The sequence below is a fragment of the Cicer arietinum genome, chromosome 6, assembly GCF_000331145.2.
Source record: "Cicer arietinum cultivar CDC Frontier isolate Library 1 chromosome 6, Cicar.CDCFrontier_v2.0, whole genome shotgun sequence".
Taxonomy (NCBI): Eukaryota; Viridiplantae; Streptophyta; class Magnoliopsida; order Fabales; family Fabaceae; genus Cicer; species Cicer arietinum.
In genome coordinates, this window is record NC_021165.2 from 16,560,610 (window position 1) to 16,588,192 (window position 27,583).

The 27,583-nt window shown below is 33.9% G+C and overlaps 3 protein-coding genes across 7 annotated transcripts; 2 read left to right on the plus strand and 1 right to left on the minus strand.

Moving 5' to 3' along the window:
- The first annotated feature begins 595 nt into the window (after positions 1-595).
- LOC101511250 (eukaryotic translation initiation factor 2A) lies at positions 596-5,648 on the plus strand. The gene is made up of 14 exons (XM_004505105.4): positions 596-748; positions 1,132-1,195; positions 1,291-1,645; positions 1,898-2,084; positions 2,232-2,463; positions 2,552-2,620; positions 3,077-3,178; positions 3,402-3,442; positions 3,862-3,995; positions 4,327-4,390; positions 4,478-4,574; positions 4,663-4,781; positions 5,016-5,038; positions 5,122-5,648. The coding sequence occupies exons 2-14, from the start codon at positions 1,153-1,155 to the stop codon at positions 5,207-5,209; spliced, it is 1,554 nt and encodes a 517-aa protein (XP_004505162.1). The 5' UTR covers positions 596-748; positions 1,132-1,152; the 3' UTR covers positions 5,210-5,648.
- A 1,634-nt stretch (positions 5,649-7,282) lies between these two features.
- LOC101511571 (protein THALLO) lies at positions 7,283-15,987 on the minus strand. Of its 2 annotated transcripts, none has more exons than XM_012717143.3 (16): positions 15,780-15,987; positions 15,538-15,629; positions 15,244-15,334; positions 13,593-13,744; positions 13,285-13,431; positions 13,001-13,113; positions 12,501-12,588; positions 10,369-10,548; positions 9,558-9,731; positions 9,375-9,452; positions 9,085-9,221; positions 8,877-9,003; positions 8,004-8,272; positions 7,828-7,891; positions 7,669-7,737; positions 7,283-7,573 (listed from the first exon to the last, which is right to left on the minus strand). In XM_012717143.3, exons 1-16 carry the CDS (start codon positions 15,895-15,897, stop codon positions 7,442-7,444), a joined length of 2,031 nt encoding a protein of 676 aa, XP_012572597.1. In that variant the 5' UTR covers positions 15,898-15,987; the 3' UTR covers positions 7,283-7,441. The 2 variants fall into 2 exon arrangements, with proteins under 2 accessions (XP_012572597.1, XP_004505165.1); XM_004505108.4 differs by having other exon boundaries at positions 9,085-9,224; positions 15,780-15,986.
- A 150-nt stretch (positions 15,988-16,137) lies between these two features.
- LOC101512331 (uncharacterized) lies at positions 16,138-25,858 on the plus strand. Of its 4 annotated transcripts, none has more exons than XM_012717051.3 (15): positions 16,138-16,463; positions 16,537-16,762; positions 17,064-17,143; positions 19,146-19,184; positions 19,319-19,337; positions 20,027-20,080; positions 21,237-21,364; positions 21,437-21,505; positions 22,140-22,225; positions 22,412-22,521; positions 23,541-23,591; positions 24,529-24,587; positions 24,848-24,892; positions 25,022-25,096; positions 25,512-25,858. In XM_012717051.3, exons 1-15 carry the CDS (start codon positions 16,281-16,283, stop codon positions 25,629-25,631), a joined length of 1,344 nt encoding a protein of 447 aa, XP_012572505.1. In that variant the 5' UTR covers positions 16,138-16,280; the 3' UTR covers positions 25,632-25,858. The 4 variants fall into 4 exon arrangements, with proteins under 4 accessions (XP_012572505.1, XP_073226351.1, XP_012572507.1 ...); XM_073370250.1 differs by having other exon boundaries at positions 16,138-16,439; XM_012717052.3 differs by having other exon boundaries at positions 16,139-16,448.
- The last annotated feature ends 1,725 nt before the right edge of the window (positions 25,859-27,583 follow it).

Consider the following 27,583-nt stretch of genomic DNA (forward strand, 5'->3'; position numbering starts at 1 on the left):
TGATCTTGCTGGTGCTGTTGATCTCGCTCTTCATCAAACACACAATTTTGCTCAAACTCATGCGCCTGCATTTATTCGTTCTTCTTTTTTCAAATGCAGCTCTCCTATTTGATTGTGTAGGAGACCGAACTCGAGAATGTTCAACGTCTGTTTTTTTGTCCCCACTAAAAAAATTAAATGAAAAAAATGTAAAAAATTATGTAAAAAAAAATCAAATTAAAATTGTATCGGAAATTTCAATGCCGGTGAACATACCGGAAAATTTCAAATTTCCGATAATTATAATCAATATCAGAAATTTTATTTTTAAAATTTCCGATATTAAAAATAAATATCAGATATTTCAAATTTCCGGGTGGTACTCCCGAAAATTTAAAAAATGAAATTTTCAGTAAATTTTTTTTTTTTACCAATACTCATTTTTTTGAAAATTTTAACTGTGAGGATATAAGTAAATTTTTTGATTTTTAGTGTTTTATTAAGAGTATTTTTAGTATCGCAACCAAAAAAAGTTTTAAATGGAAAGTACAAAAGACAACTTTCCTCCTCCCAACGTTTTTGGGCTTCGTTTGGGCTTTTCGGGTCTGAGTCATCTATCACGATATTTGTTTTTCGGAGCAATATCGATAAAATATATTTTACGGATAAATAAAATAAAAAATAAAAAAATGGTATCATGGTTAGCGAAGTGAGTTGTGATCTGCTGAGTTGAAGAAGTTTGAGGGTTGCACTGAGAAGAAGAAGAACAGTGAGTTTGGTTTTTCATTTTTTCTTCTTTCCCCTAAACATTATAATTATAATTTTGACATTAACCACTTTATTCTTCATAGCTTAACCAATTTTATTCTATTATACCAAAAACACTCTATTCACTTGTATAATTGTATTTCTATGCGGTGTGATCCATGTTCAATGATACTAACTCAATAACTTCCACCTTTATTATTCTTCATTTCTAATCCTTACTTTTTATCTTAAACAATACTAATATGTTGTTAATTGATTTAATTTAATGATAACCATGCATTTGGAATGCAATTTTTAGTTCAGTTGAGGTTATGATTTTACATTACCACACATTCAAATTTCTAGATATAACATATAAATTTGTAATCTTTTTGATAAACACAGCATTTCCTCCCCCAGCTTCTAATGGCATCAGATAACAACCACTCACCGCCTCTTGAGATATTAGGTATTCACTAAATACTCATAACTTTTTGATTCAATTGCTATATTTTTATCACTGTCATTTTTAGTTATTTGTTTTCCTTTTTGCTTCGCATTTAGTTCGGCGGCCGGAAGAATTTTCCCTATGGACAGGACCTCCATTCCCCAATGGTCAGCCTAATGTCAAGCTTGATAAAGTTAATTGCTTGAATACAAAATTCAGTGATGATGGATCTCGGCTTATGGTGGTGAAATCAAACTGTGTGATTAGTATTTATGATTGCAAAAGTGCTCAAGAGATTAGGTCTTTTGAAGTTCCTAATCTTGTTGCTTCTGTCCTGTCGCCTTGTGGAACTTATTTGCAAACATTTCAAAAACCTTCTGGGCCGCAAGATAAGAACGTGACGCTATGGAAAACGGAGACCGGTGATCGCCTTTATCAACACTCCCAAAAGAACTTGACAAAAACCAATTGGTATGTATTATTATTGATTTTTGGAAAAAAGAAATTGTCATTGTGGATTTATCACTGATGCAACATTTATGTTTTGCAAAACTGTCTATTTACACTTGGCTTCATGTTTTCAAAGATTTGTAGAAACAATGAAAACTTGCAATTAAAAAGTAATTGTAGGAAATGAAGACAGAATTTTTTTTCTCTAAGCAAACAGATCATAACATTCTTATCATGACTTATGTTTTGACTGTCACCGTGTTTGTTGTTCAGGCCTGTACTTCAATTCAGCTCCGATGAAACTACCGCATGTCGCCTGGCAACTAATGAGGTGCAATTTTTCGACACTGGGGATTTTTCTAAAGGATTTATTTATCGGTTAAGAGTTCCAGGAGTTGCTGCTGCTGAGCTTTCTAGTTCACCTGCTTCTCATGTAGCTGCATTTGTTCCGGAATCCAAGGTTTGTGTTCCTCAACACCGTGCTTAATCATGAAGGCTTAGCTAGCTTTAGTTTTTGTTAACAAATAATGAGGAATTGGTATTATTGCTATTTGGCATACTGTTATTTAGGTTCCTAATATATAAAAAATTCCATGAACTTTTGCAGGGTGTTCCTGCTAGTGTACAGATATTTGCTTGTGGTGCTTCCCAAAGTCAACCTGTGGCTCGACGAAGTTTTTTCCGATGTTCTACCACCCAACTTAAATGGAATCATGGTTCAACTGGACTTCTAGTTGTGGTGCAGTCAGATGTTGATAAAACCAATCAGAGTTACTACGGAGAATCAAAGTTATACTACCTGACAACAGATGGGGTGCATGAAGGATTAGTGCCTCTTCGTATGTTCTTATTGTTATTTAAAGAATAATTGATGATTGGCTCTACATAGTTAGGATAATAATTTTTTTGTTTTTAAATCTTTGGCAGGGAAAGATGGGCCTGTTCACGATGCTCAGTGGTCACATTCAGGCTTAGAATTTGCTGTTGTGTATGGGTGTATCCTTTTCTCTGTGATATGTACAACATAAGAATAAACTATATGTATTAAATATCCTACTTTTGAATTTTTATATTTGCTCAAAATACCATTAGGGCTTGGTTTGATTATTATTCCCCAGCAGGACTTTATGGTAAAATCATGAACGAATTTTGGCAAATGCCTCTATTTTTTGGGGATGATTTTAGACTTATATCAGGAATTGCTTTGACGAAAACACTAGAGCTGCTTCTTTCTATCTACTTTATGAATTAAAAAAAACTAATCCTTCTTTTATATAATTTTTAAAAGCCATAATGGTACCCAACTGGACTAGATTTTTCCTGCATAGTTTTTGATTAATAGTAAATTTTACAGTTTCAAAAAGTCAGATGTTGTTTATTCTGTTTCTGCATTGCATAAATCAATTATTCTTTTTATTTGTTGAATGTTTCCTTTTCCTTAACATGTTTTAGTTATGCCTGCTAAAGCAACTCTATTTGACAAGAAGTGCAATCCTCTACTGGAGCTTGGAGCTGGCCCTTACAACACAATTCGATGGAACCCAAAAGGGAAATGTATCCTCAGCTGATGATTTGGCGTTCATTGTATTTAATAAACTAGATTTTATATGCTTAGTCTAGGAGCTTTCTTTCTTTCTTTTTTAAATCTTTAAAGGGCCCTTGAGGGTTGTGGTAAGGGGTTGGAACTTTGACGAAGTTCGTAATTCTTTTGATTTAAAGTATCTACATCTGGGTGAGAGTAAACATAATTGTATTTTGTGCCCTTGACTGTTTCCAGTTTTATGTTTGGCTGGCTTCGGTAACTTGCCTGGTGATATGGTATGTTCTCGTGACTGGAAAAGATTTGCTGCGATATTGGATAAACCTAGGACTACTAGTACTAATTCACCTCACTAGATAATAAAATTATAAACTTATGATGTATTTTTAGATGCTCCGTATTGCCAAAGTATGTTACATTTTTTTGAAGTAGGGGATATAAGGCTGCTTTTGCGGTTGGGGTGGGGGAGTTAAGGAGTGAAGTGATAAGGAGGTTGAGAGTTCTATCTCCACCCACAATATAATACTAACATACTAACATTTGCCATTAAAAAAAAATAATAGTTGAAGTCTTTTATTCTTTCTTTTTCTGGCAAGTATCTGCTGTACTCTTACACGGCACATGCTCACATGCATGCACGATTGCAAACACATGCTTCTTATAAGGAACTCATATGTTTTTCATATTTATGTTCTAGGTATTTTGGGATTACGTAGATAAGAAACAACTTGGAACAACCAAGGCTGAATGGTCTGTGACAAGTGAATGGTCTCCAGATGGGTGCTATTTCATGACTGCGACAACGGCTCCAAGGCTTCAAGTTGACAATGGGTATGTTTGTTGTCCATTAGTGGGACCTTGATCTAGTTATTATCTGAAAATATGCATGTGTTTTCCCATGGGCACTTGATTATGTTGTTAGTGTAAGAAGTCATCCAGAAGGCTCTACTTTTATTTTGTTCCATTGGTCAATAGATTTTATTAGTAAAAGTGATTGATTTGATAACATTTTTGAGGTGATAGGTGAATCAGCAAAACTCGTTATGGGAGAATATTTTGCTGACTGTCATATGTTTGTTTCCCCCTTGCCAATGATCATACTTTTTTATTCACTAAGAAAGCATTCTTCGTTTTGTTATTTTTTCCCCTAATTCTATTGAAGGATCAAGATTTTTCACTATAATGGGTCATTGTACTTCAAGAAGATGTTTGACAAGTTGTACCAGGTCAGTAATATCTTGAATTCTTGCTGATTATGGTTTTTGTACATCCTTTTCACATATGTCATTGAATTGTGTGCAAACTGTTTGCAGGTTGATTGGAAACCAGAGTCTCCCAGTAAGTTCGGTGATATCACTGAATTAATCAAGTCTTTAGACTCGATAAAACTTGAAGATAAGAAACCATCAGGTTCTTTGCCATTCTTATTCTAAATTTCATTTCCTAAGGAGTTTTTTCTTTTGTTCTTTGAAATTTGAAGACCATGATCTTTTTGCAGGTCAAGGACCAAAACCAACCCAGGCTTCTACAAAAGCCTCTTCTGCCAACCCCACTGCACAAAAACCTGCCGCATATCGTCCACCACATGCTAAGGCTGCGGCTGTTATTCAGGCAGAGGTACACATTGACGGAATCAATGATCTGTCATTATTTCTATTTTGAATTGTCAATATGAATTTTCAGCAATGCTTTTGCATAGCATAACTTGTATAAGTTATGAAGTGCTTTACTCTTAATAATGGTAAATATGATTTAATATATACATGTTTAAGCATATTCCCTCGAGTTCTTGGATATGAGTTTTCAGTTTAGTTAATGCTCTAATTATTCCAAAATGATTTGTATTTGCAGTTGTTAGGAGAGAGCACGACAGAGTAAGTACCTTTCCCTCTCTTTCTCTGTTTTAAGTATTTTAGTTAATACTTTGTTTTTAAATTCTACTGGTTGATTATTTTAGATCATTGAGCAAGAATGCTTTACGAAACAAGAAAAAGAGAGAGAAGCAGAAAGAGAAAAAGGCAGCTGCTGATTCCAGTTCTTCGTGATTGCATCACAATTTTCGCCGACTCATTCTAAACTCCTCTATCACTGCAATCAAATGCTTGAAAATTTGAGGTTCAGGCTTAAATTTCATAGATTTAACTGTATCATGTCCCTGGCAGAAAACTTTAGGCAGTTTTGTTTGATCAGATTTTGAAATGATTACAGTTTTGTATTGGCTTTAGTTTCCAATTGTGACATAAGTTGGGAGAGTAGGAAGATAAACCATTTCTTGTCTCGCGACAAAAGAAGCATTTATTGGAGAAGTGAAATACTGAGCTGGAGGATTACACCAACATACACACAAAAAGAAGAAATGAGTAACAGTAAACTTTGTCTTCTAACTATCTTTTACCTGCATGATATTATTATATTCATGTGTCAACTCTTATACGATGAAAAACTTATGTCATTGGGATTGAACTCCCACTTTCTACCTTCAAATTTAACGTCCATGCAGCTGGTGGATAAGGCTAACAAACTTAACACTGGTCAACCAAATAGCATGAAATGATTTTTGTTTTTTTGTGAAACAAAAGGCTATTCCCCAAAAAAGAAACTAGAAATTTCCAAGAAAAACATTATTGACGGCATCCGCCAACAATGCAATAGAAATAAAAGCAAGAAGAAATTCAAAAATCTTGATGCTGATCCTTGGTCAAACCATTCTTGGCTAAGACATCAACTATCTGGTTAGCTTCTTGTATACATTGTCGAAGAAATTTCTCCAAAGCTATCATATATTTGATGAATAGCATTGACAAGGGTAGAAGAATCATAATAAGCATGGAATTTTTTGAACCCTTCACTCCAAACAATTTTAAAACCATTAAAAATACCCTATAACTCCTAGCCAAGCAATGAACAAGGCCAAAGATGTGCTGCAAAAGCACATAAAATAACTATCAGACCCATTAAAACTCTACCACATGATGCCTAGGTACCATCTATTGAAACCACAGTCAGTATTCAACGCCCCAAACCCATCCATTGGCAATACCCAACAAATGGTCCATGCACTTCTACCATCATTGTGCTAAAGCACATTCATCCATGCTTGAAACCAAACCATTAATCTTGTGGAACATTGCTACGTTGGTAATGGAAACAGTTTGAAATGCCATCTCATTACACTTCCAAGTGAGGTCATTGTTCAAGAGGTTCTTAGCTAGATGTTGGCAGGCCATGCTATCGAAAAACCACCAATGACAGCAACACAAGAACATACTCCAGAGCTCCTTCACCATATCACAATCTCGAATAGCATGGAAGTAATCTTCAGTATGAATATGGCACAAGGGCAGGCATCCAAGTTAGACATACTTCCAAAATCTGTTGGCATTAGTCAAAAGAGTTGCGTAACTGATTTTCCATAAAAAATATGGGATCCTCAATATGGTCCTTTCCAAAAGAACTCTGAAATGCTCAATCACCTGTCAAACTCCAAGCTATGCAATCGTCACTATTGTGTTGGTTAGGAGGGGAGGCTGCAATAGTATATCAATGAAATGTTAGGGAAGCCAGTTTGTAATATTACTCAGTCGCCAACTGCCCGCAGCATCAACATAGTTTGATACTGTTTTATTAGAATCAACAAGTAGCAAGGAATTCAGAACATGCTGAGGGCGATGATGAGAACTTCATCTATCATTCCAAAATTGGGGTGCTTTTATTTATATGCTCTGTAATGCATGAGTTGCGTCTAGTGTATCACTTATTTTGGTAATGTTGCGACCCTAGGTGTAACTTTCCAAGTTTTTGTGCTAGGGTTTTTTAGAACATTTTGACAACTGGTCTGATAGTGGTTAAGTAGTTCCATGGATTGGATAGAACATTTTGAAAATCAAAATCAAAATAAGCTTGACAAACTAAATCATAGTTAATTGCACTATCTTTCAATGTGGATACGTTTCTATCGACAATCTCAAATTTCCCAGACACAATATGATTTCTTTTGTTTTAATTTGTATTTATTTTTTAATGGAAATAATTCATTTACTCATTATTCATTTGCTCTTGAATCTCACAACACTCTGAAATACTTGGATCAAATTTGATAAACTGGAAAAATTGTAATATGCCAAAGAATATTTTCCAATCAATAAATAATAAGTACAAGTTATCCTTCCATCCGTACAACAGACAAAAAAAAGATACTCTCCCATCTTCGCAAATGATGTAGTTCAAAATTGGCGAAAAATATAATGAAATTGTAATGTAAAGAGTATTTGACTATATCAGTTCTTGAATCTGACGCTACGACTGATATTTGCATTAATTCCAGTGGATTCCCCACCATAGGGTGCAGTTGGCTTTCTGATGCTTTGAACCTGTCCCTTGCGATTCTTAACAGCTTTTTGATGCTTGAGCTGCACATTGAGTGAGCAAGAGAAGACCAAATAGTAAACAAGAAAGGCAACAGTTGAACATTTAAATATGAGGAGACGGTGGTATGTGAAAGTACCTTGTAATTCTTTCTGGGATTCTTTTTCGCCTTGTTGCGACTTCGAGTTAGTCCTCTGTTCTTCGATATCTACAGCACATAGGTGACCAAGTTAAGAACTGCAAATTTACAAAAACATGAGAACAATCATAGTGAAAACCTAACAGATCAAGTAAGAACCTGAGGAGTGATAAGACGCTTTCCGTCCACAGTCTCCTCTGTGCCAGAGGGGACAGCTGATTTACTGCAAAAAGCAAAACAATCTTTATTTTCACATTGGAAAAAAAAAAAAGGAAAAATAAGAATCCTTCTAGCTCAGAGAAAATAGTCAAGGCAAAAGGGTTCCAAAACTTCACCTCGAAGAGGTCGAGTAGGTCCCAGCTTTTGCAGCAAGTTTTGCTGCTCGCAATTTTTCCGCTTGTTCGTAAAATTCATTTCCTGAGTCCTCCCCACTTCCAATGTCTTCTTCCTCGTCAACTTCATGAGATCCAAGATCACCCATTTGATCATCATTGTCGTCACCCTCAGTTTTAATTCCAGCACCATTCAACACCCGATCCTCATTTTTTTTCCGTTGTGCACGAATGCTATCTCTCTTAGGTAAATCCTCATCACCGGAAACCACCTTACCCAAAAACAAGGATCAGCCAGATGTTTCAGAAAAAGGTGATATAAAGAATGAAGTTTTTTGTAGCCTAAAACGGGGGAAAGATTTCATCTGAGATTCTGGACAGCACAAACTGCAGATTCTATACGTTTCACATGAACAAAGTAAACTAAATTTAACAATAGTCTAGGTAATAGTTCAGTGATCAGCCTCATTTTGTAGGAAGCATTATGAATATAACATGCAGTAAAAGCAGGATTTTCTGCACCAGATTTATCTCAGTCAGATCAGAGATATAAACTTTTTCCCAATGAATATATAGCTTTAATAACTTTTATGTTTTTGTTTTCTCAAAATATCCCTCCAATAGACGAGACTCATATCCTAGGGTACAGTCAAATACCGAAGGCAGGAGACCCATCCCAATGACATTTTTATCACATATATGAACTTTAAAATTCAACTGTGAAAATTTACTTATCAAAGGACTCAAGCTCTTTCCCCTCAAACCAACACATACAGATTAAAAGGACACTTCTGGTAAGTAGCTTACAAATGCTGGTCACTATGGATTGCAAATGAAATTAGAAATCAGAATCCTATAAAATTTCAATTTCAGTACCTTGGGTTTCTTCAGATAATTAGCATTAACGAACTGTGAAATTTTACTGGAGAGACCTTTAGACTGTCCAGCTGGCCCCTTAACATCCACAGCATCATCATCAAAATCATCATACGTTGCAAGCTGGCTGTGAAATTTGGAAGTTGCCAGTAAGTTCCTAGATGTTGGAAACAAATAAGGTAAAAGATATATAACAGTAAAGCTGTACCCATTAGCTGGTCTCGAACGCTTTAGAGAATTACTAGGCTTTGGAGCAATTTGACTGTACAAACCCTGTTGCCTCAATTTTTCCTCAAGGGAAGCTCTAATTTTTAACATTTCCAAACTCTGCATTCCGATGTGATTCTTCTGCCAGGTTAAGGAGCAAGAATCAAATTAGTGAACTTTTACAGCAATAAATATAAATCAAATGAAATAGTAAAATTGCATAGATATTTTACATTAATAATCAATATAATAAAAATCAAAGAATAAAAAAAACTGAGATCTATAATTTACCTGATCTTTTTCTTTTCGTCTTTTTTGTATTCCATCCTTTGAGACAACCGATTTTTGGATCTCAACTACGTTACTGGGCTGCAGCAATATACGAAAAAATTAACTGTTGAGGATTTGTGGTCACTTTAAGATTATAAGTTGAAAGACAGATAAATATATAAGTCAAAATTAAGTGACCACTACCACTTCTTCTTCTGGTGGTTCGGCAGAAACAAGAGTCTGTTCTTGGTTTTTAGTGATAGAATCGGCGGCCATTTGAACATTCTCATTATCTGATTTTACTACGGTTTCTAATCCACTACTTGCTTTAAGAATGTCCTCAAGTTCAATTGGAAGTTTTGCATCAAGTTGTTTTATCTGTCGAGTGAGGCACGGTTAGAAAATTGCAAAATCTAAAGATTACACTAACGGACTAACTACATACATTTCAAATCTGATATTTGTGTACAATTATCAATGGTTTAAATATTTACAGAGAACTAAGCACTTTTCAAAGTAGAGTTTATATATTAATCTGGCATGATGTATACAAATTCCTCCAAGGTGAATGCAAGGCTACCAATGTAAGATGCATGCAATATAATAAATTATCCATATGCATTTCCAATAAATTTAGTTGAACCATAAATTATCTAAAATAAAGGACTAAAACGGCAATAATATTTTAAATTTATAACAAGTCAAATACTGTTACATATACTAAATTAAGTTTCCTCCATTAATGGGTAGTCCACAATACAAGAAAGCAAAAGACAATCAACTAAGATGTGTAATCCACAATACAAGAAAGGAAAAGACATTCGTATAAGACGGATAATCCACAATACAAGAAAGCCTAAGACATTCAAATAATAGATATTCGACTCCATCTAGAAAAAGCTTATCATGTATCTTATTCATTTTAATCGTGTTCGTATGACAAGTAAATGACTATGGAAACTAGATTTAATTAATCTTAACAGTCACAGATGTAGCTAGTTTGAAAATAAAAGACCTGATTCTTTAATTCCTTGATCTCTTCAAGGTGAGTCATTACAGGATGATCATAGACTGGCTGCCCTTCGGACTTGAGTAGAAGGCAAAAGGTTATAGCTTGGCAATAGGACAGCAAAAGAAGCTGTTTCAACTCAAAATAACGCACTCCTCCTTCCATAACTATTTCCCCGCTTTTAACCTTCACAGAAGAAGAAATAAGTTGTAACGCAATAAGGATTTCATGCACATGCAAGGAGAAAAACACAAATTCATTGATGAAAAATAAAACTTGTCTATATTCTAAATAACATCAAGAAAATAGGAAAGATCAAGAGACAGATTCACTTAAAAACAGCAGAACTATAATTAGAACAGTAGTATAATTCCCAACAGGATCTCCAATATCTCAATCCAACAAATAAAATTATAAGTACCCAAGGCCTAAAGAGAAACAGAAAATGAAAGGAAGAAATAACTAAGACAAAATCACAAGAAAGCCACTCTAGGCATATTATTGATATATATATCAACTGACTGATTCTACTCTTCTAGAGTACACATACCCACTAACCATTTTCATGCAAACATGCCATTCCAAGTCATTCACATTGGGCATGTTTTCATTAACTATTATTGTAAATAATGTATATATTTATATTTTTTGTATCCCATTAGTAAGGCCCAATATGTTTAGACTATGTACTCTAATTCAGATACAAGGAGGCAATTTCAAGGAGATCACACTCTTTTTTAAAAGCATTCACAAGGAGGAAAACTTATTGTACTTCATGTCTATGTTGATTATATTATTGTTACAGGAGATGATTTGATTGAGAGACAACTACTCAAGGAGAAATTATCAGTAGAATTTGAAATGAAGGACCTTGGGCATCTCAAGTATTTCTTGGGAATTGAAGTGGTCTACTCAAAGTAAGGCATTTTTATCTCTCAAAGGAAGTAAGCTCTTAATCTTTTGCAGGAAACAAGCAAAACTTGAATGCAAACCTACGAGTTTTTCCATTGAACAAAATCACAAGATGAGCTATGCGACGGAAAGTGCCAAAGTTGATATGGTACCATATTAAAGATTAGTAGGAAAATTGATTTATTTGGCACACACTAGGCTGGATTTGGCATATGCAGTTAGAGTGGTGAGCCAATTCATGCATGATCCGAAGGTGAGACATTTACAAGCTATAGATTGTGTTCTACAATATCTCAAAGCTACTCCCGGAAGGGGACTCTTGCTAAAAAGAGGTGGAAGCCTAACAAGTGAGGTATATATTGATGCTGATTATGCAGGTTCAGTGAGTGATAGAAGATCTACTTCAAACTATTGTACTTTCTTGTATGGGAACCATGTTGCTTGGAGGAGCAAGAAACAGTGGCTCGATCAAGCGCCAAGTCAGAATTTAGAGCTATGGCACAAGGGATTTGTGAGCTATTGTTGATGAAAATTGTGCTAGAAGATTTGAAAATAAAGCGTGAAGGCCCTATGAAGCTATTTTGTGACAATAAATCGACCATCAGTATTGCTCATAATCCTGTTCATCATGAAAGAACGAAACACATTGAGATAGACAAACATTTCATCAAAGAGAAGCAAGATAGTGGCTTGACAACTACAGCCTATATTCCTTATGAGCATTAGTTGGCAGATGTGTTAACAAAGGAATTAACAACTGAAAGATTCAACCAACCTACTTGCAAGCTGAGAATGATAAAATTCAATGTATGTTTTAATTATTCATTAATTGTGCAACATCTTATGCTAATTGTTAGTAGTCCTAGTTGATACAACTTCCTAGGCATTGAATATAATTATTGCAGCATCATTATAAATAGGTGTGTGATCTTGCTTGAGACACACAAGAAATAAATTCTCATATTTTACAGATAGATATCCATTCACCAGCTTGAGGGAGAGTATTGTAAATAATGTTTATATTTATATTTATTGTAGGCCATCAATGAGGCCCAATAGTTTAGAATATTTAAATGAATAAATGCATATACTCTAATAAGATTATGAAAATAAAATTCAGATGCATTTTCCACAACTATAAATACATGTAAACCTCTTAGCATGGTTTTGGTAATGACTCAGAAGAAAATGGGCAAGTAAACAAATAACACAAGAGGATGAAAAACCTTGCTTAAAAGTGGGTTAATTTTGCATTCAAGCTGTTTGTGTGCCTCGTTTAATTCTGACAACCAATCAATTAATTCTGGAGCAGACCTGCAAAGAGAAGATAATCACTAATTCAAGAAGCACAGGCAAATCTATTATTTGGATAAAAAAAAATTGCCAACATAGACATTTTTTGATAAAAAAAATATCTGCTAATGTTTAATCATGAATGTAGCAGCAATTGAGCAAAGCAAACTATGGGTTGAAGAGGAAGAGGATGTATATGTTAGGTTGGCCTATGTTTAACAGCTGCCCTCAGGGTGTTCATCCAAATTTCTGCTGAATATTGCTAGAAATCAATTGTTAGGCTGAAAAGTATCAATTTTAATGCTGTTATGCTGTTATGCAATGTCATTTAGCTGGTTCAGTAGCACAGGGAACAATGTACAGAATGGTAACAACATAATTCATAAAAAGTAATCAATATATACCAATAGTAAAAAAAGGACAATATCCTGACCTATACAGAACTTTCATTTGCTCCTCCTTTGACAAAGCATTCAGATCCTCAACCTTGAAAGTTACATCTCTATCCAGTGACTTTATTTCTCTGTTTCCTTTATCTGTTGCATCCTGTAAAGATATAGAAGTTTATTAAATGTTTGTTGACGGATACTACCCCAGAAGCATATGTTATCCCTTTATTTCTCTACCTATTTCCTCCATCCCACATGTCTTTTATCCATTAATGTGGAAATAGAAAATGCCAAGGTAACTACCAGTGATATGATAAGCAGAACTCACCTTAAAAGTTAATTTCTCAGAATCTTTGTCTGCAATTATGTCAACAAGGTCATAGTCTTCCATTGTTAAGGATTGTGCCTTCTCCCTTTGTAATTGTAGTGCAATTTCTTCCTCTTCTTTTGGGGCCTCATCATCACTTGATTGTATCTTAAACCATGAACCAACAAGTTACAATTATTCAAGAGAAACCATAAAAAAGTATGGAAAAATTAATCATCACTTGCACAGAAGGAGAACATCGAAGCATCAATGTTTTAAAAATTACACATGGACAAAATCTTTTTCATATGCAAAACTCAAATCTTCACCTCAAAATTGCGATTGTCAGCACCATGTGAGAATTGTCTCCCACCTATAGTTGGTTTATGATCTTCCTCATCATCCTCATCATCATCATCATCTTGCATTCCATCATCCTCCCCACCAAGCATTGCCTCTAAATATTTCTTTTGCCTAATAACTAAGCAAAAAAACACATTTATCAGAATCACACCGTTGAAAGCTTCCCAAAGCAACAAAGGTAGTTGGTCAAGCATTATTTTCCTAAACCCAACATATATGTATATACATATAAACTTAGTAACCAATAGTTTCAATTTTCAACAAACATAACACTACCAGTGCTGGTTTAATAAGTCTATGTATCTCTGAAGGAATGCAGAATTTCCAATGAGTCAACTGTGATTGAATTTGTCTAAGCATTTTCTTGAAAATAAATCATATACCTTTTTGAAGAAAAAAAACATTCAAAAGTTGTTAGAATGTTTGTTTAGGGTGTTGAACCTATGTTGTCAATTGCGGCGCTATTGCGGAATAGCGTTACGGCGGCGGCCATCTCCGCACCGCCTCTCACCGTGAAACCGCCGTCACCCGTTGCGGCAAATAGCGCTCAAACGCACTGACGTGTTGCGCCTGAACTGGGTCCATGACCTACAACTCTGTTTTTTAGGGTTTGTTGATTTTTTTTAATTTTATTAAGGGTATTTGAGTCTTTTTGCACTCAAAATCCTATTATTTTATTTTTTATTGACCTTCCGCCTCCTTCACATTATTATTTTAAATCCCAAACTGCTGTGACCGTTCCTCTTTTCCACTGTTTCTGTTTTTCTGGCCATCATCGGAAGTTCAAACCACTTTTTAGAATCAAAAGTTTATTTCATATTTCTACTATTAATAGTAAAATAAAACATAAAATTTCTAAAACAAATATCACTTTTTACATTACCACAACCCATTCTTTAGAAGTGTAAACAAATAGACCATGAAATTGGGCTCACACACGAGCTAGATACTTGTGCTTTTTATAATATAAAGTGTGTGGTAAAGATAAGAATGCTACAATAGAAGAGTGATTATACAAGACAAAATAAGATTAGAAAATTGGAGTATCCCCCATCAGAAAAAGGATGGAATAGTCTTGTCTAACATGGTTTTGACATGTCTGGAGAAAGCCTACAAAATCATCAGTAAGAAAAGTTGAGCGAATGCCCTATCTTTTGGTATGTCTGGTGTTCATTGATTCATGTAACCAACCCCACCTAGTTGAAAAAGACTTAATTGTTGTTGATGTTCACAACTATTAAACTAGCCACAATTATTTAAAACCTAACTGACTGTAAGATTTGATAAAACAGATTCAATATAAACTGGGGTCTGCCGCCCAAGAATATCTAACAAACAGAAAACTTGTAGTCCTGTACTGTTCTAGTGTCTATAACAAATTCACATAAACAAAAGACTGGTATAATCTCTAAATCTATAGAAGTCTATAATAAAATGGACTGTTTGACATTAGGTTTCCAAATATCAGTATCCCCATCCTTTCAGGACAGGGAGCAAATAAGTACACAGTAGAGGCTTGCATCGTGATTCAATCTCATGGTCCACACTCTCCTGAGTTTAGGTGCAACAATTCAGTAATTTAATGAATGCATACTTATTGGAAAATATCAAACTTACTTTTTGCTATTTCGCCGTTGTCATCATCATCATAATCATCCTCATTGCTGTCATCTTCCTCATCGTCGTCGTCATCGCTTTCATCAATATCCTTTAACCAACATTTGAAAGAATCAAAAGAAACGAAAAAAAGTATACAGAATTAAAAAAAGGCCATAAACCATCGTGTTATAACTATTAACCAAACAAGTAGAAGATAACAAAAAAAACCTAGAAGTTGCATCTCTGATTTAAAAAAATTAAATAATGTTTCACATGTTAATAACAAAAAAAAGAGTTACTTGCAATAAAAACCTTTGAATCAAAAATCGGTATCTCATCATCTGATTCTGATTCTCTACCATCAGCATTTATGTCAAGGGGAACAACGTCCCTCTGTTTATGAACTGCAAAGAAACAAAAAAATCAACACGGAAACTAGTCACTGAAACGAAACCAAATTCATAATAATCACATAAACAAGTATTATTACAACAATAAGGTATAATCAATTTTTTAATCTGCAAAATAAAAAATAAAAGAAAAAAAATAGTTACAAGCATCAATCTCGTCGTCCATGTCTTCAGTAGAAAAAGCATGACGGTCGCGTCGAGAGGTTGTTGTAAGGTTTTTAACTTCTTTCTTCTGAAAACCTTTTCCTCCTCTTTTCCCCATCCTTTCTTCACCGCCGAATATCACTACTTCAGAACAGAGCGCCAAATACCAATAACTGAGGTTGAAGTTGAATTGAAGAAGAAAAAGTAGTAAGAAGCAGCTACACAATACCTAGCCTTTAGTATGGGCTTATTTTTGTTTTTATAAGATTTGGGCCTGACTGTTAAAATTAAATTGGGCCTTATGGACCAGCCCAACCCAATATGATATACAATCACATAAAAGGCTTCTCCTTCGTTTCGACACTGAAAGTAAAACTACACGATAGATTCTTTTCCGTTTCACACGCGCGCTTTCTTCTCCGTAGTGTGCTTCAACTTCAATTCAATGCTGTTATAATTATAACTGTTGCTACTATAACAAAAAAAAGAACATATATACGAATGGCATGCTGCTATAAGTACAACTATTTCTTTCTTCACTCGCATTTCTTGTGGAGAAGAGTTCCATTCCCTCTCCGTCGCGTTCACGGAACCGCCACCGCCGGGAACTACTCTCGTAATTTTCTAACACCGAAGTTTCTTCTTTCTTCACGCTCACAGGTCTCGAAGGTGACGCACTTACAAGTAATTATTAACGTTTTATTAATTTACTGTTAGACACCATGCTTTTTCTCGCTGATTTGTTTTTCTCCGTTAGGGCTATTGTACTGCAACGTTAGATTCGCATGGAGATGGAGTTGTTTCTGCAACTTCTCCGAACACTGCAACGTTGGTTTCAGAAATTAGTTACGGAGCTGCTGAAGCTGTGCAGCTTGGTTCTTTTAGTAATGCGGAAGCAGCGGCGAATTCCGATTCTTTCAATGGCAGAGTCATGCTTATTGATGGCACAGCGGTAATTCATAGGGCATACTACAAGCTTTTAGGTATGGATTGGTGTTTCTGTTGGTGTGTGCTGTTTTCTTTTGTTGCTGTTTATACCTTCTGTAACGTTTAGGTGAATTGTTTTTATGTTTGGAGATGTGCATTTGCAATTGTTTTTGAGCAAGAGATTTTATTCATAGTTAGTACTTGTTTGATAATTTTTTGGGTTTTATGTAGTATTTTGTTATTGATAAAATTAGAAGCGATTTTGCCTCCCTCTTTTTGTTTTCTTCTGATTTTTCTTATTTGGGTTTTGTTTGAGAAATCTAACAAATTGTTGTTAATCCATGTTTGGTTTGATAGCAAAATTGCACCATGGTCATCTAACGCATGCTGATGGAAATGGAGATTGGGTTTTAACGATATTTACGGCACTATCATTTGTAAGTTATATGTATATGATATATGAATATGTATATGTAGATTTTTTATTTTCTCATTTTGACTTGTAGAATTCGCAAACTTTTATGCTCCTGCCATCGATTTTATGCCAGCTGGGTGCCTTATTTCTCTAATGTTGTGCGTTGTTTCTATGATGTTGCTATATTGATCTCCGATCAGTAGAACTATAGATGAAGGGTGTTTTCCCCCTCATGAAGACTGTTCTGAATTTTGTGGTAAAATATAGACATTTCATGGTAAAATATTATTTTAACACCCAATTTTGGTAAAAAAAAATAAAGATGAATTTGAGACGCGTAATTTGATAAATAAAACCTTGGTTCAAGATAATTTTTACAAACTATTCTTGGGATCAAAATTTGTAAGGCTTTAGACCCAGCCTTATAATGTGACCGTTTGTCTAATTAAATGTTGTTGTGGCAGAAAAATTTGTAAGGCTTTAGACCCAGCCTTATAATGTGACCATTTGTCTAATTTGTAACACATGGTCTTAGAAGAGCTACAAGTTGATTGTTTCTAGCATACTTGTTTTGTTGAAACACACGGAGTTAATGAACTATAATTTTAATTTACATTGACGAAACTTTGCAGCGTTTTTTTTTTTCTCAATCAAGAAAGGAGAAAAATAATGCAGTGTTCTTGGAAATCATTCAAATTGAATCCTAAGGGTCCTTTTGATATGCAAGATAGTAAATACTGGACATGATAGTACAGTACAGTACATGACAGACTTTTTGTACCTAGAAAATTTGATGGACAATGAATGGACCGTGCAACCAAAATAATATGAAATTTACTACAATATCCTTTATGATATATATAAATGTTTATGACGATAAATATTAATAGAGTGGAGAGAGAGAGACAAAGAGGATAGAGATAGTTAGGGAAAGGGTAGAGAGAGACGAGACAACAACAAAGAGAAATGAGAGAGAGAGAGAGAGAGACAAAGAGGATAGAGATAGTTAGGGAAAGGGTAGAGAGAGACGAGACAACAACAAAGAGAAATGAGAGAGAGAGAGAGAGAGACAAAGAGGATAGAGATAGTTAGGGAAAGGGTAGAGAGAGACGAGACAACAACAAAGAGAAATGAGAGAGAGAGAGAGAGAGACAAAGAGGATAGAGATAGTTAGGGAAAGGGTAGAGAGAGACGAGACAACAACAAAGAGAAATGAGAGAGAGAGAGAGAGAGACAAAGAGGATAGAGATAGTTAGGGAAAGGGTAGAGAGAGACGAGACAACAACAAAGAGAAATGAGAGAGAGAGAGAGAGAGACAAAGAGGATAGAGATAGTTAGGGAAAGGGTAGAGAGAGACGAGACAACAACAAAGAGAAATGAGAGAGAGAGAGAGAGAGACAAAGAGGATAGAGATAGTTAGGGAAAGGGTAGAGAGAGACGAGACAACAACAAAGAGAAATGAGAGAGAGAGAGAGAGAGACAAAGAGGATAGAGATAGTTAGGGAAAGGGTAGAGAGAGACGAGACAACAACAAAGAGAAATGAGAGAGAGAGAGAGAGAGACAAAGAGGATAGAGATAGTTAGGGAAAGGGTAGAGAGAGACGAGACAACAACAAAGAGAAATGAGAGAGAGAGAGAGCAAGAGATAAGAGATGAAGAAGATAAAATGTTTTTTCAGTAGAAAATAAAAGGGTATTTTAGATAGTGTGTCCAGTGAACTAAAAGTTGTCCCATGGTTGAGCAAGGGACAAGAATTGCAGCTTTTGTCAAGTCCCATGTCTCCCAGTTTATCCAGTCCCTCAGCCAATTTTTATATCAAACATGGTACAATAAAAGTTGTTCTTTCCTTTCCCTCATTTTTCAGCAAATCAAATGAACCATAAATTTTTTTAATTGTTTTCGATAACAATACTAGTTGCATATAATAATTTTAATTGTGATTGAATACAGATAGAAGTTTCATTTTGTTTGCTATGCACTCTTTTTATCTTTTAATTAATTACTGTTCTTTATCGTTCTTGCAGATAATTGATGTTCTGGAGTTTATTCCTTCCCATGTGGTGGTATGTTTTGCCCATTATGCATTCAGCTGTGTGAAAAGCTTGCATTTCCTTTAAATTTATCAGTGAGAAAAGCTTGCATTTCCCTTCTCGTAATCAGCTATTCTTGCTAAATAGTATGTTTCTTTTGCATGCAGGTAGTGTTTGACCATGATGGTAAGATATCAAATTCCACCTCTATTTTTGCTAGTATATTTTATATCCTATTTTGATTCTTCATGATAATAAACTTTTTTTTAAAATAATTATTATGATGCTTATATTTTGATTATTTTACTTTTGGGGTGTGTGTTTGTGTTGATGATAAATTGAGTTGAAGTTTGTTTTCACACAATGTTGTGTTGTGCACCTTATGTTTTTATTGAGATTCATTCAAGGTTTATTCTCTTTTTGTCATCATAATTATCTTGTACTAATGCATTCATATTGTGGTGCATTTTAATATGAAGTTTGATGCCCAATTATTAACTTATGAGATAACTGCGTACTTTAGTTAGGTTAGAAATTAAAGATATGGGATAAATGAATTATTGTTTGATACATGATTCCCCACCAAACTCTTGCACTGGTAACCAAGGATGTGTTATTTAGGTAAAACTTATTATGATTAATGAAGAAAGTGTAAAAGGAGGGATATTATGTTTAGTTGAGTGCAAGTTGGTTCAACAAGCTATTGATGCAATGCACTTGTGGTATCTGGGCATACTAAGTGTTAGAACTTACCATTTTCCGTCTCTTTCTCCCTATAAGCTAACTTGCATTTCTCGAGTTCCAATTTATTTGTTTTGTAAAGCCTCTCTCAGCTGTCAAGTAAAATCTTAATAAAGGAATCCTTTTCATTTCAGGAATTCCTTTTCGTCATACTTGTAATTCGTCAAAAGAAAGTTATACTGCTAAAGGTATGTTAAATTATGAGTTTCAGTATCTTTGACTGATTAAATCGGAATGTAATCCCAATTGAACCCCTTTCTGTCGTGGCTATATATGGGTAAGTGTAGTGTAGATTTCTTTATTTCTCCTTTAATTTTGACAGAGGTCCAAGGTTAGAAAACAGTACGGGCAGGTCATTTACTGAAAAAGGAACAATTACAGAAGGAAAATTCCCTGTTGTTCCTGAGCCTGGCTGCGTAGAGAGATGTAAAAAGCAATATACCATTCTCTGTCCCTGTGAATCATTTAGGCCTTTCTCTCCTCAGTTCCCATCAAATTTCTCCTTTATTTGTGCACTTAAAATGATGTTTGGCTTCCTCAAATAAATTGTTCTTTCACTTTGACCCTGCCCACCTCAAACAAAGCTCCTGTGGCTCGTACCCTTCATATTGGTCATACATACTAGATGTTACTTTTCATGTTCATTTCTATCTAGCACCGACTCTTTAAATTGAAGGTGTGTTCGGTCATGCTAGTGTTAGATACTGACACGACACAAACACATATAGTTACATTCAATTATTTCTATTTTCTCAAATTATTAGTGTTTGTGTCAATATCGTGTCCGGTGTTGGCGTTTGTGTCAATGCTCCATAGTTTCATATAATCTAGGTTAATTCATTCAAATGAATTGCTTCGGTCATCGTAATTCATAAGGTTGGCGGTAACCCTTTTGGGAGGACATTACAAGATTGAAATGTTCTAGACTTTGATTGAAGGATAATGCTTTTCAATGGTATTTCTAGGCCAAATTAATTCAACATAATTATTTTCTTCCCAGGCCTGTTCTTTCTCATTTTTATTTATATTCCTTCTGTAAGCTTCATTGTGGACTACAATATGAATAACTATCTGCTTAGAATTGTAAGCTGTAATAATGTGGTATGCACAACCTTGATATTTTATGCTGTTCTTTTTTGTCTCACTTTGGAATTAATGATGCTTTGATTCCAATTGGACTGGAGTTGTGAATCTTACGTCTTGTGGAATTTTTAGAATCAAAGTTAACTGACTAGTTAACCTTTTTATTTGAGATTTACCTCATTCTTTGACCATGATTTTGACACATTGTTTTACAGCTTCTTAATGCGATGCGTCCTAATGTCATTTGCACTTTGTTTGAAGGCCAGAATTTTAGGCACAACCTATACCCTTCATACAAGAGCAATCGTCCTCCTACTCCTGATACCATTGTTCAGGGACTTCAATATCTCAAAGCTTCCATCAAGGCCATGTCCATAAAAGTTATTGAGGCAAGTTGTGGATAGATATTGCTATCAGATTTTAAGGGTGTCTGTAACTGATATAAATTCATTAAATGATAGGTTCCAGGTGTAGAAGCAGATGATGTGATTGGAACATTAGCCTTAAGGAGCGTTGATGCTGGGTACAAGGTGATGTCTTAATAGTTTCAAGATATATAAGAATTGTTCATATGCTATAACTCTGATGCACTTTTACAAATTTTAAGAAAAATATTATTTTCTTGACAAAATGAAAAGTGTACTACTATAGTTATGAGTGTGTTCATATTACCGAGTAAAACCATTCCTTAAGAGTTAAGACATATGGCTTCATATTATTATGAATGTTAAATTAGGTACCCAGCCACTGGGACACCTCAGACGAAAAACCAAAGTCACATATCTTGTAAAATGCGGAAAATGCTGTTATTCCTTATAAGGAATGAAGAAAAATAAACATAATATCCTTATTTTCATGTCTTTTTATATTTAATTCATGTATGTCTAATGATAAGTTTAGATTACATTCAGATAATTCTACATTCAAAACCTCTTTCTGTCGTGTTAGCATTTTCAGTTTAATAACATCGTCAACATTGTTATGTAAATGTGTTGTTCTTTCTTGTTGCGTGGTTTGACTTTTGAGTTCATTAATCAGTTGAATATTCTGCTTGATTAATAAAATTATAAGTAGCAGGTGTTTCTGCTTTTGTCATTGAAATGCCATCAGTGATATTAATAAATCATTGTCACTAATGATTTTCTCATCTCATCTGGATGACAGGTACGAGTTGTCTCCCCAGACAAAGACTTTTTTCAGATTCTATCTCCTTCATTGCGTCTCCTAAGAGTTGCTCCACGCGGTGATCAGTTAGTATCAGACATGATTTCTGATTTTACATCATGTGCTACCTAATGATTTAGTGCAATAACTAATAGCATTTTATTTTTACTTTAAAATAATGAGAAATTGTCTAATTAGTTTTGACAGCCTTATTTGTTTGATTTTTCTTTACTCTTAAGGTTTTAAAAAAAGTTCTTCTCTTTTCTCAATAGGGTGGTTTCATTTGGAGTTGAGGATTTTGCAAAGCGATATGGAGGTCTGAAACCATCCCAGTTTGTGGATATGGTTGCACTTTCTGGTGACAGATCTGATAATATTCCAGGTTATTTGTGCTCCTCTATTTGGAACATCATTTTATGAAACATGAGTCGAAATTTAACCGGTTACCAAGTCCAGGAAGCTTTTCAAATATGATAGAATGCTTAATTTCTTATTTGTCACTTTAGAAACCAATGGGTCATAAGATCTGTTAGAATGTTAGGATTATTACTTCAGTACTATTGTGAGTCTTACTATGCCGTGAGTGTTTTGTTCTGTACTTGTGCCTGATCCAGATTACTAGTATGAATAGTAGTACAATGTAGTTACTTATATCATCACATTTTTTACATTATCATAAATTCATAACATCAAAATCCTATTAGTAAAATATGTGCTCCCATCAAAGTGAAATATGAAAAATCAACTTATTAAATATGAAAGACTTGCTAAGTATGGTGTAACTCTTTTCATACTTGTTATCTTAATTCCTCTCAGACTGAAATCACAAAAAATATACAAGCACCCCTGTTAACTGTTTCCCCATGTCGTACCTTAATCAGGTGTTTCTCACTCATTTTAACTGCATATCCTATTTAAAAACATTGGATATTGATCTCCCTTATTTTGCAGACTATGTCTTAATATACTCTTTTAACCTTGTTTTGGAAAAGAAAAGATAACATTCATAGCCAACTCTTAAAAGTTGGGTTCCTAAAAAGTTGCAATCTATTTTATAACATTTCATTCCATGTTTATGTTCGGTTCCTGAAATGTATATGTAATGGGATTATAAGTTATAACTAACAACTAATTATAGTATACAAGGAAAACAAACTTTAATTTATTCCATTCTATAAGGAATTCCTTTCTCTAGGCACGTTCTTGTTTTGTGGAATCAATGTCCATGGAATCACCATTTAATGTTTTTCTACATGCCAAACTAATCTATCAACATTACCTAAGATTAGTGTAAAAATGGAATCACTGTTCGAAGCATGCTTTTCGGTTATTAGGGGATAAGTTTTATAAGATTATCGGATTTTAATGACTATTTAATACTTACAGTATTTTTAAATGCAGGAGTTAATGGAATTGGAGATGTTTATGCTGTGCAATTAATCAGTAAATTTGGTGAGGTTTTATTGACATTCTCATTCTTTTTCAAAAAGGCTACACTTGATGATTCTCATCTAGTGTGAAAGTCATAAGTTAATAATGTTCTGGCTTCGTGAGAAGTCAACATTCAGCTAGTACTGTGATTTCTTATTTTATTTGCAGAGTCAACCACTAAGAATAGTCTGTCTTTCTATCTGATAAGCAAGCTTTTTTAATTTCTTTGCCCAAAGTGAGCATCTAAGGAGACTTGGTATGGGAAAAGAAAACGAGTGTGTTATTAAATTTGTTAGGCACCCCCTATGCTGGTCCACTGGACTGCGGGAGGAATGTTAAGCAGGGGAGATACAACTTTCACTCTGCTTATAACTGAATGTTGATTGGCAAGAGGAAAGAACAAGACATGCAAAGAGTGGGGTCTAGCTCAGAGGTAGATAAAATGATAGGGAAAGCAGAGATGGTAGGTTAGACTTTGGTAGGGTTTGCGCCAGAGGTTGTAGATTGAAGTCCTGCTCCATTTGTGTATTTTCTTCTCTTTCTGTTTTCTATTTCTGAGAGTTAGAGGTTGCTCTGTATTTTCTGTATTTCATTGGGAACTACTTCTCCATCTGCAATCAAATACCTGGGTTCATATCATCATTCTTTTCTGATATTCTATTTGGAGTGATTAGCATGGGTGAAAATTCATATATTAATTGTACCTTTACTGAACTGGCTGGAAAATATGAGTGTAAATTTATTAACCAAAAATCTCCTATATTTTGCCTGTATTTACAAACATTGTATTGGATGGTTGCTTGGCTGACATTTGATTATTTAGTCATCCAACTAATCTAACCTTGTAGAACAAACTTATTTGAAAATAGTGTGTATTGTTACTCTGTCTTGTATCTTCAGAGACTTTCATATGTATGCATGATGATTTTAAGCTATGTTTCTCCACTTATTTGAATAGGCACATTGGAGAGGTTGTTGGAATCTGTTGATCAAATCAAAGAGGGTCGCATTAGAAAGGTATTCCCCGGCCAATATTATGCTTCAGGGGGGAAGTTATTCATGTAATGGTTAAAATTATCTCATTCAAACTTATTACGTCTTGTGCAACATGAATAATAAGATCTATTGATTTATTTAGCATCTGAATGTAATCCCTTTCGTTTTGCAAAAGTATACTCTATATGGTATTAGTCATTTTACCTTTTGGAAGTAATCTAGTTCACAGTTATATTTGACATCAATGCCAATAGTGATTTATTTTGTTATTTTCCTTGCAGGCCTTAATGGAAAATGCTGAGCAGGCTATATTAAGCAAGGAACTGGCAAGCATCTCGATCTCTGTTTTTCTTTTTTTTTCGTTGTTTATATCCACTTTCTGTTTCTTTTTTTTTGTCTATCCTTTAAAGTTTAAACTGCAATTTGCATTTATACGAGTGTTTTAAATATGACAGGCATTGTTGCGTTCTGATCTCCCATCCTACATGGTTCCATTTTCTGTAAAAGATCTCTCATTTAATAAACCAGAGGTTTGTGGCACCCAAGGCAGTTTGAATTTTCAAGTTATATTATTTTATTAGTTTCATTTAAAAGCTCATATATTAGTATCAAGTTTTTGTGCCATAAGCATAACCATGCTTGGTCATCACTGTGGGGCAGTAGATGAGCCTTGATTGAGAATAGAAGTAGCAGAAGAAATTTTTGTAGGTTATTATTTGAATTTGAACACTGTTTGGGAACAAAAACAAAACTATGATCAAATGATCAAGTGAAAGTTTATCCGAGACATTCAAGCATTTCTGAATTCATCATTGAACACTGTTCATAACTTTATGCTTTGTTACCTAATGCAATAAACTATCAGTTCTATAAATGTTTGGTAGTACACTATTATGCTCGACATTCCACAATATATCTTACCATTGTAAAATTCAATGCGAACAGGACGATGGCAGCAAATTCAACAGCCTTTTAACAGCTATCAGTGCTTACGCAGAAGGGTTTTCAGCTGATCCTATCATCAGAAGAGCACTTCATTTGTGGAAAAAGTTGGATTCAAGGTGAAGTTCATTGAGTGATAAGGTTTCCTTTGTACAGAGAAGATACTCAGTGGAGCATGTCAATACTGGAACCACAGTACAGCATGAGGGGATTTGAGTGTATATAGCGTAGAGAGCATGAGTTTTTCTTGTGCAGATATCGATGCATTCCAGTGATTGTTCTGCGATTAAAACAATTTTGTGATTATCTAAGCCAAATTTAATTCATGGTTCTTTGTAGTTTGTTAATCTTACGAAGTTCATACAACTTTTTTAAAATTTTGATAATATTTTTTATAAAAGTTTCAATTTTCTCTTGATAATTTATTCAATTTTTTATAGATTTTTAAACTTTTTTTCTCATTTTTTTAGACGTTATAAGTAAAAAAAAATTGCTATTCACTCTCTTGTTTTTTTTTTTTTAATTACATTTTGTCATCATTGAAAAGATTAAATTGTTATTTATCACTAAGTCAAATTTGTTAAATCTTGTTCTTTTTCCTCTTCCATAGTGAAATCTGCAACATTCCTTGAATTGAGTTTTAGTATGCACAAAATTTTACATGTACTTCGAACTTAGTTTAATTATATATAGGTGAACTCGATTTACATACATTTATGTGAACTAGATTTAAGTACGCATTTTTTCTACTTACTACAAAATTTTACAAATACTTAAACTTAGTTTAGGTATATTTACGTAAATTACGTGAATTGAGTTCAATTACGCATTTTTCCTATTCACTACAAAATTTTGCGTATACTTAAACTCAGTTTAAATACATATACGTGAATTCAGTTTATGTGCATTTACATGAACTGAGATCAAGTACGCATTTTCTCTACTTATTACAAAATTTTACGTGTACATAAACTTAGTTTAAGTATATCTACGTGAACTTAATTTAAATACATGTACATGAACTTAGTATACATATATTTACGTGAACTGAGTTCAAGTACGCATATCACCTACTCACTTCAAAATTTTACATGTAGTTGAACTCAGTTTACGAACATTTACATAAACTTAGTTCAAGTACATATTTCTCCTATTTATCGTAAAATTTTATATGTACTTAAACTCAATTTAAGTACATGTTGAACTCAGTTAACGTACATTTACATGAACTGAGTTTAAGTATGCACTTCTCTTACTCATTGCAAAATTTTAATATACCTAAACTTTATTTACGTATATGTACGTGAACTTAGTTTACCTACATTTATGTGAATACAAAATACATAAAAATACGTAATTTAAATTTGCGTACTATATAAAATTTACCACGTAATAAACTCAAATCATGTAAAATATTTATATTTTGAAGAAAAAAGATACAAACTTAACATATTAGTAAACGCATCTTATTGGTGGTTTTAAGCATAACAAGAAAAAAAGGTTTAAGAGGTACACGTTATGAGGGTTGAGTTATAAATGAATAAATTATGAGGAGTGAGTTATGAATATATGATATAGGTGTAAGATGATAGTGATAAAAAGGAAAATAAATAATATAGTTTAAGAATTAGTGAAATAATAAAAACACTTTTTGTATTCTAATTTTATAAAAATTTGATAGAATGTAGGTAGCAACTTAGAGTTGTAAGCAGCAAAATTGAGTAAAAAAATCGAAATATCCAATAGGGCATCTTTTTAGTTAGTTGTCTCGTTATCTCTCCTTTTCAGCTTGTTTGCCCCGAACAAGATGCTATTTAAAAGCATCCCTTATAATAAATCCAATATATATTACATTTCTTAGAGAAATAAGACCAAGAAACCTAATAATATACTACCTCCTTACCAAATTATAACGTCTTTTTGAATTTTTTCTATATCCTTTTTATGAGACCTAATGCAATTTTTCAACTATAGTTAATTATTTTTTTATTAACTTACCCTTAATTATATTACATATTCTTTTACAATCTATAATTTAACATAATAAAACCATAAATTAATTTTCTTTCTTCATG

What these genes read in the sequence shown, in the direction of transcription:
- LOC101511250 (XM_004505105.4), top strand. Translation starts at nt 1,153, where the DNA reads ATGGCATCAGATAACAACCACTCACCGCCTCTTGAGATATTAG. An exon ending in AACTTGACAAAAACCAATTG is followed by an intron (nt 1,646 to 1,897) that starts GTATGTATTATT and finishes TTTGTTGTTCAG; the next exon opens with GCCTGTACTTCAATTCAGCT. An exon ending in TTAGGAGAGAGCACGACAGA is followed by an intron (nt 5,039 to 5,121) that starts GTAAGTACCTTT and finishes TGATTATTTTAG; the next exon opens with ATCATTGAGCAAGAATGCTT.
- LOC101511571 (XM_004505108.4), bottom strand. Translation starts at nt 15,897, where the DNA reads ATGGGGAAAAGAGGAGGAAAAGGTTTTCAGAAGAAAGAAGTTAAAAAC. An exon ending in TCAAGGAATTAAAGAATCAG is followed by an intron (nt 9,732 to 10,368) that starts GTCTTTTATTTT and finishes CTCACTCGACAG; the next exon opens with ATAAAACAACTTGATGCAAA. An exon ending in ATCCCAGAAAGAATTACAAG is followed by an intron (nt 7,574 to 7,668) that starts GTACTTTCACAT and finishes CTCAATGTGCAG; the next exon opens with CTCAAGCATCAAAAAGCTGT.
- LOC101512331 (XM_012717051.3), top strand. Translation starts at nt 16,281, where the DNA reads ATGGCATGCTGCTATAAGTACAACTATTTCTTTCTTCACTCGCATTTC. An exon ending in CAGATCTGATAATATTCCAG is followed by an intron (nt 22,522 to 23,540) that starts GTTATTTGTGCT and finishes TTTTAAATGCAG; the next exon opens with GAGTTAATGGAATTGGAGAT. An exon ending in TCTCATTTAATAAACCAGAG is followed by an intron (nt 25,097 to 25,511) that starts GTTTGTGGCACC and finishes CAATGCGAACAG; the next exon opens with GACGATGGCAGCAAATTCAA.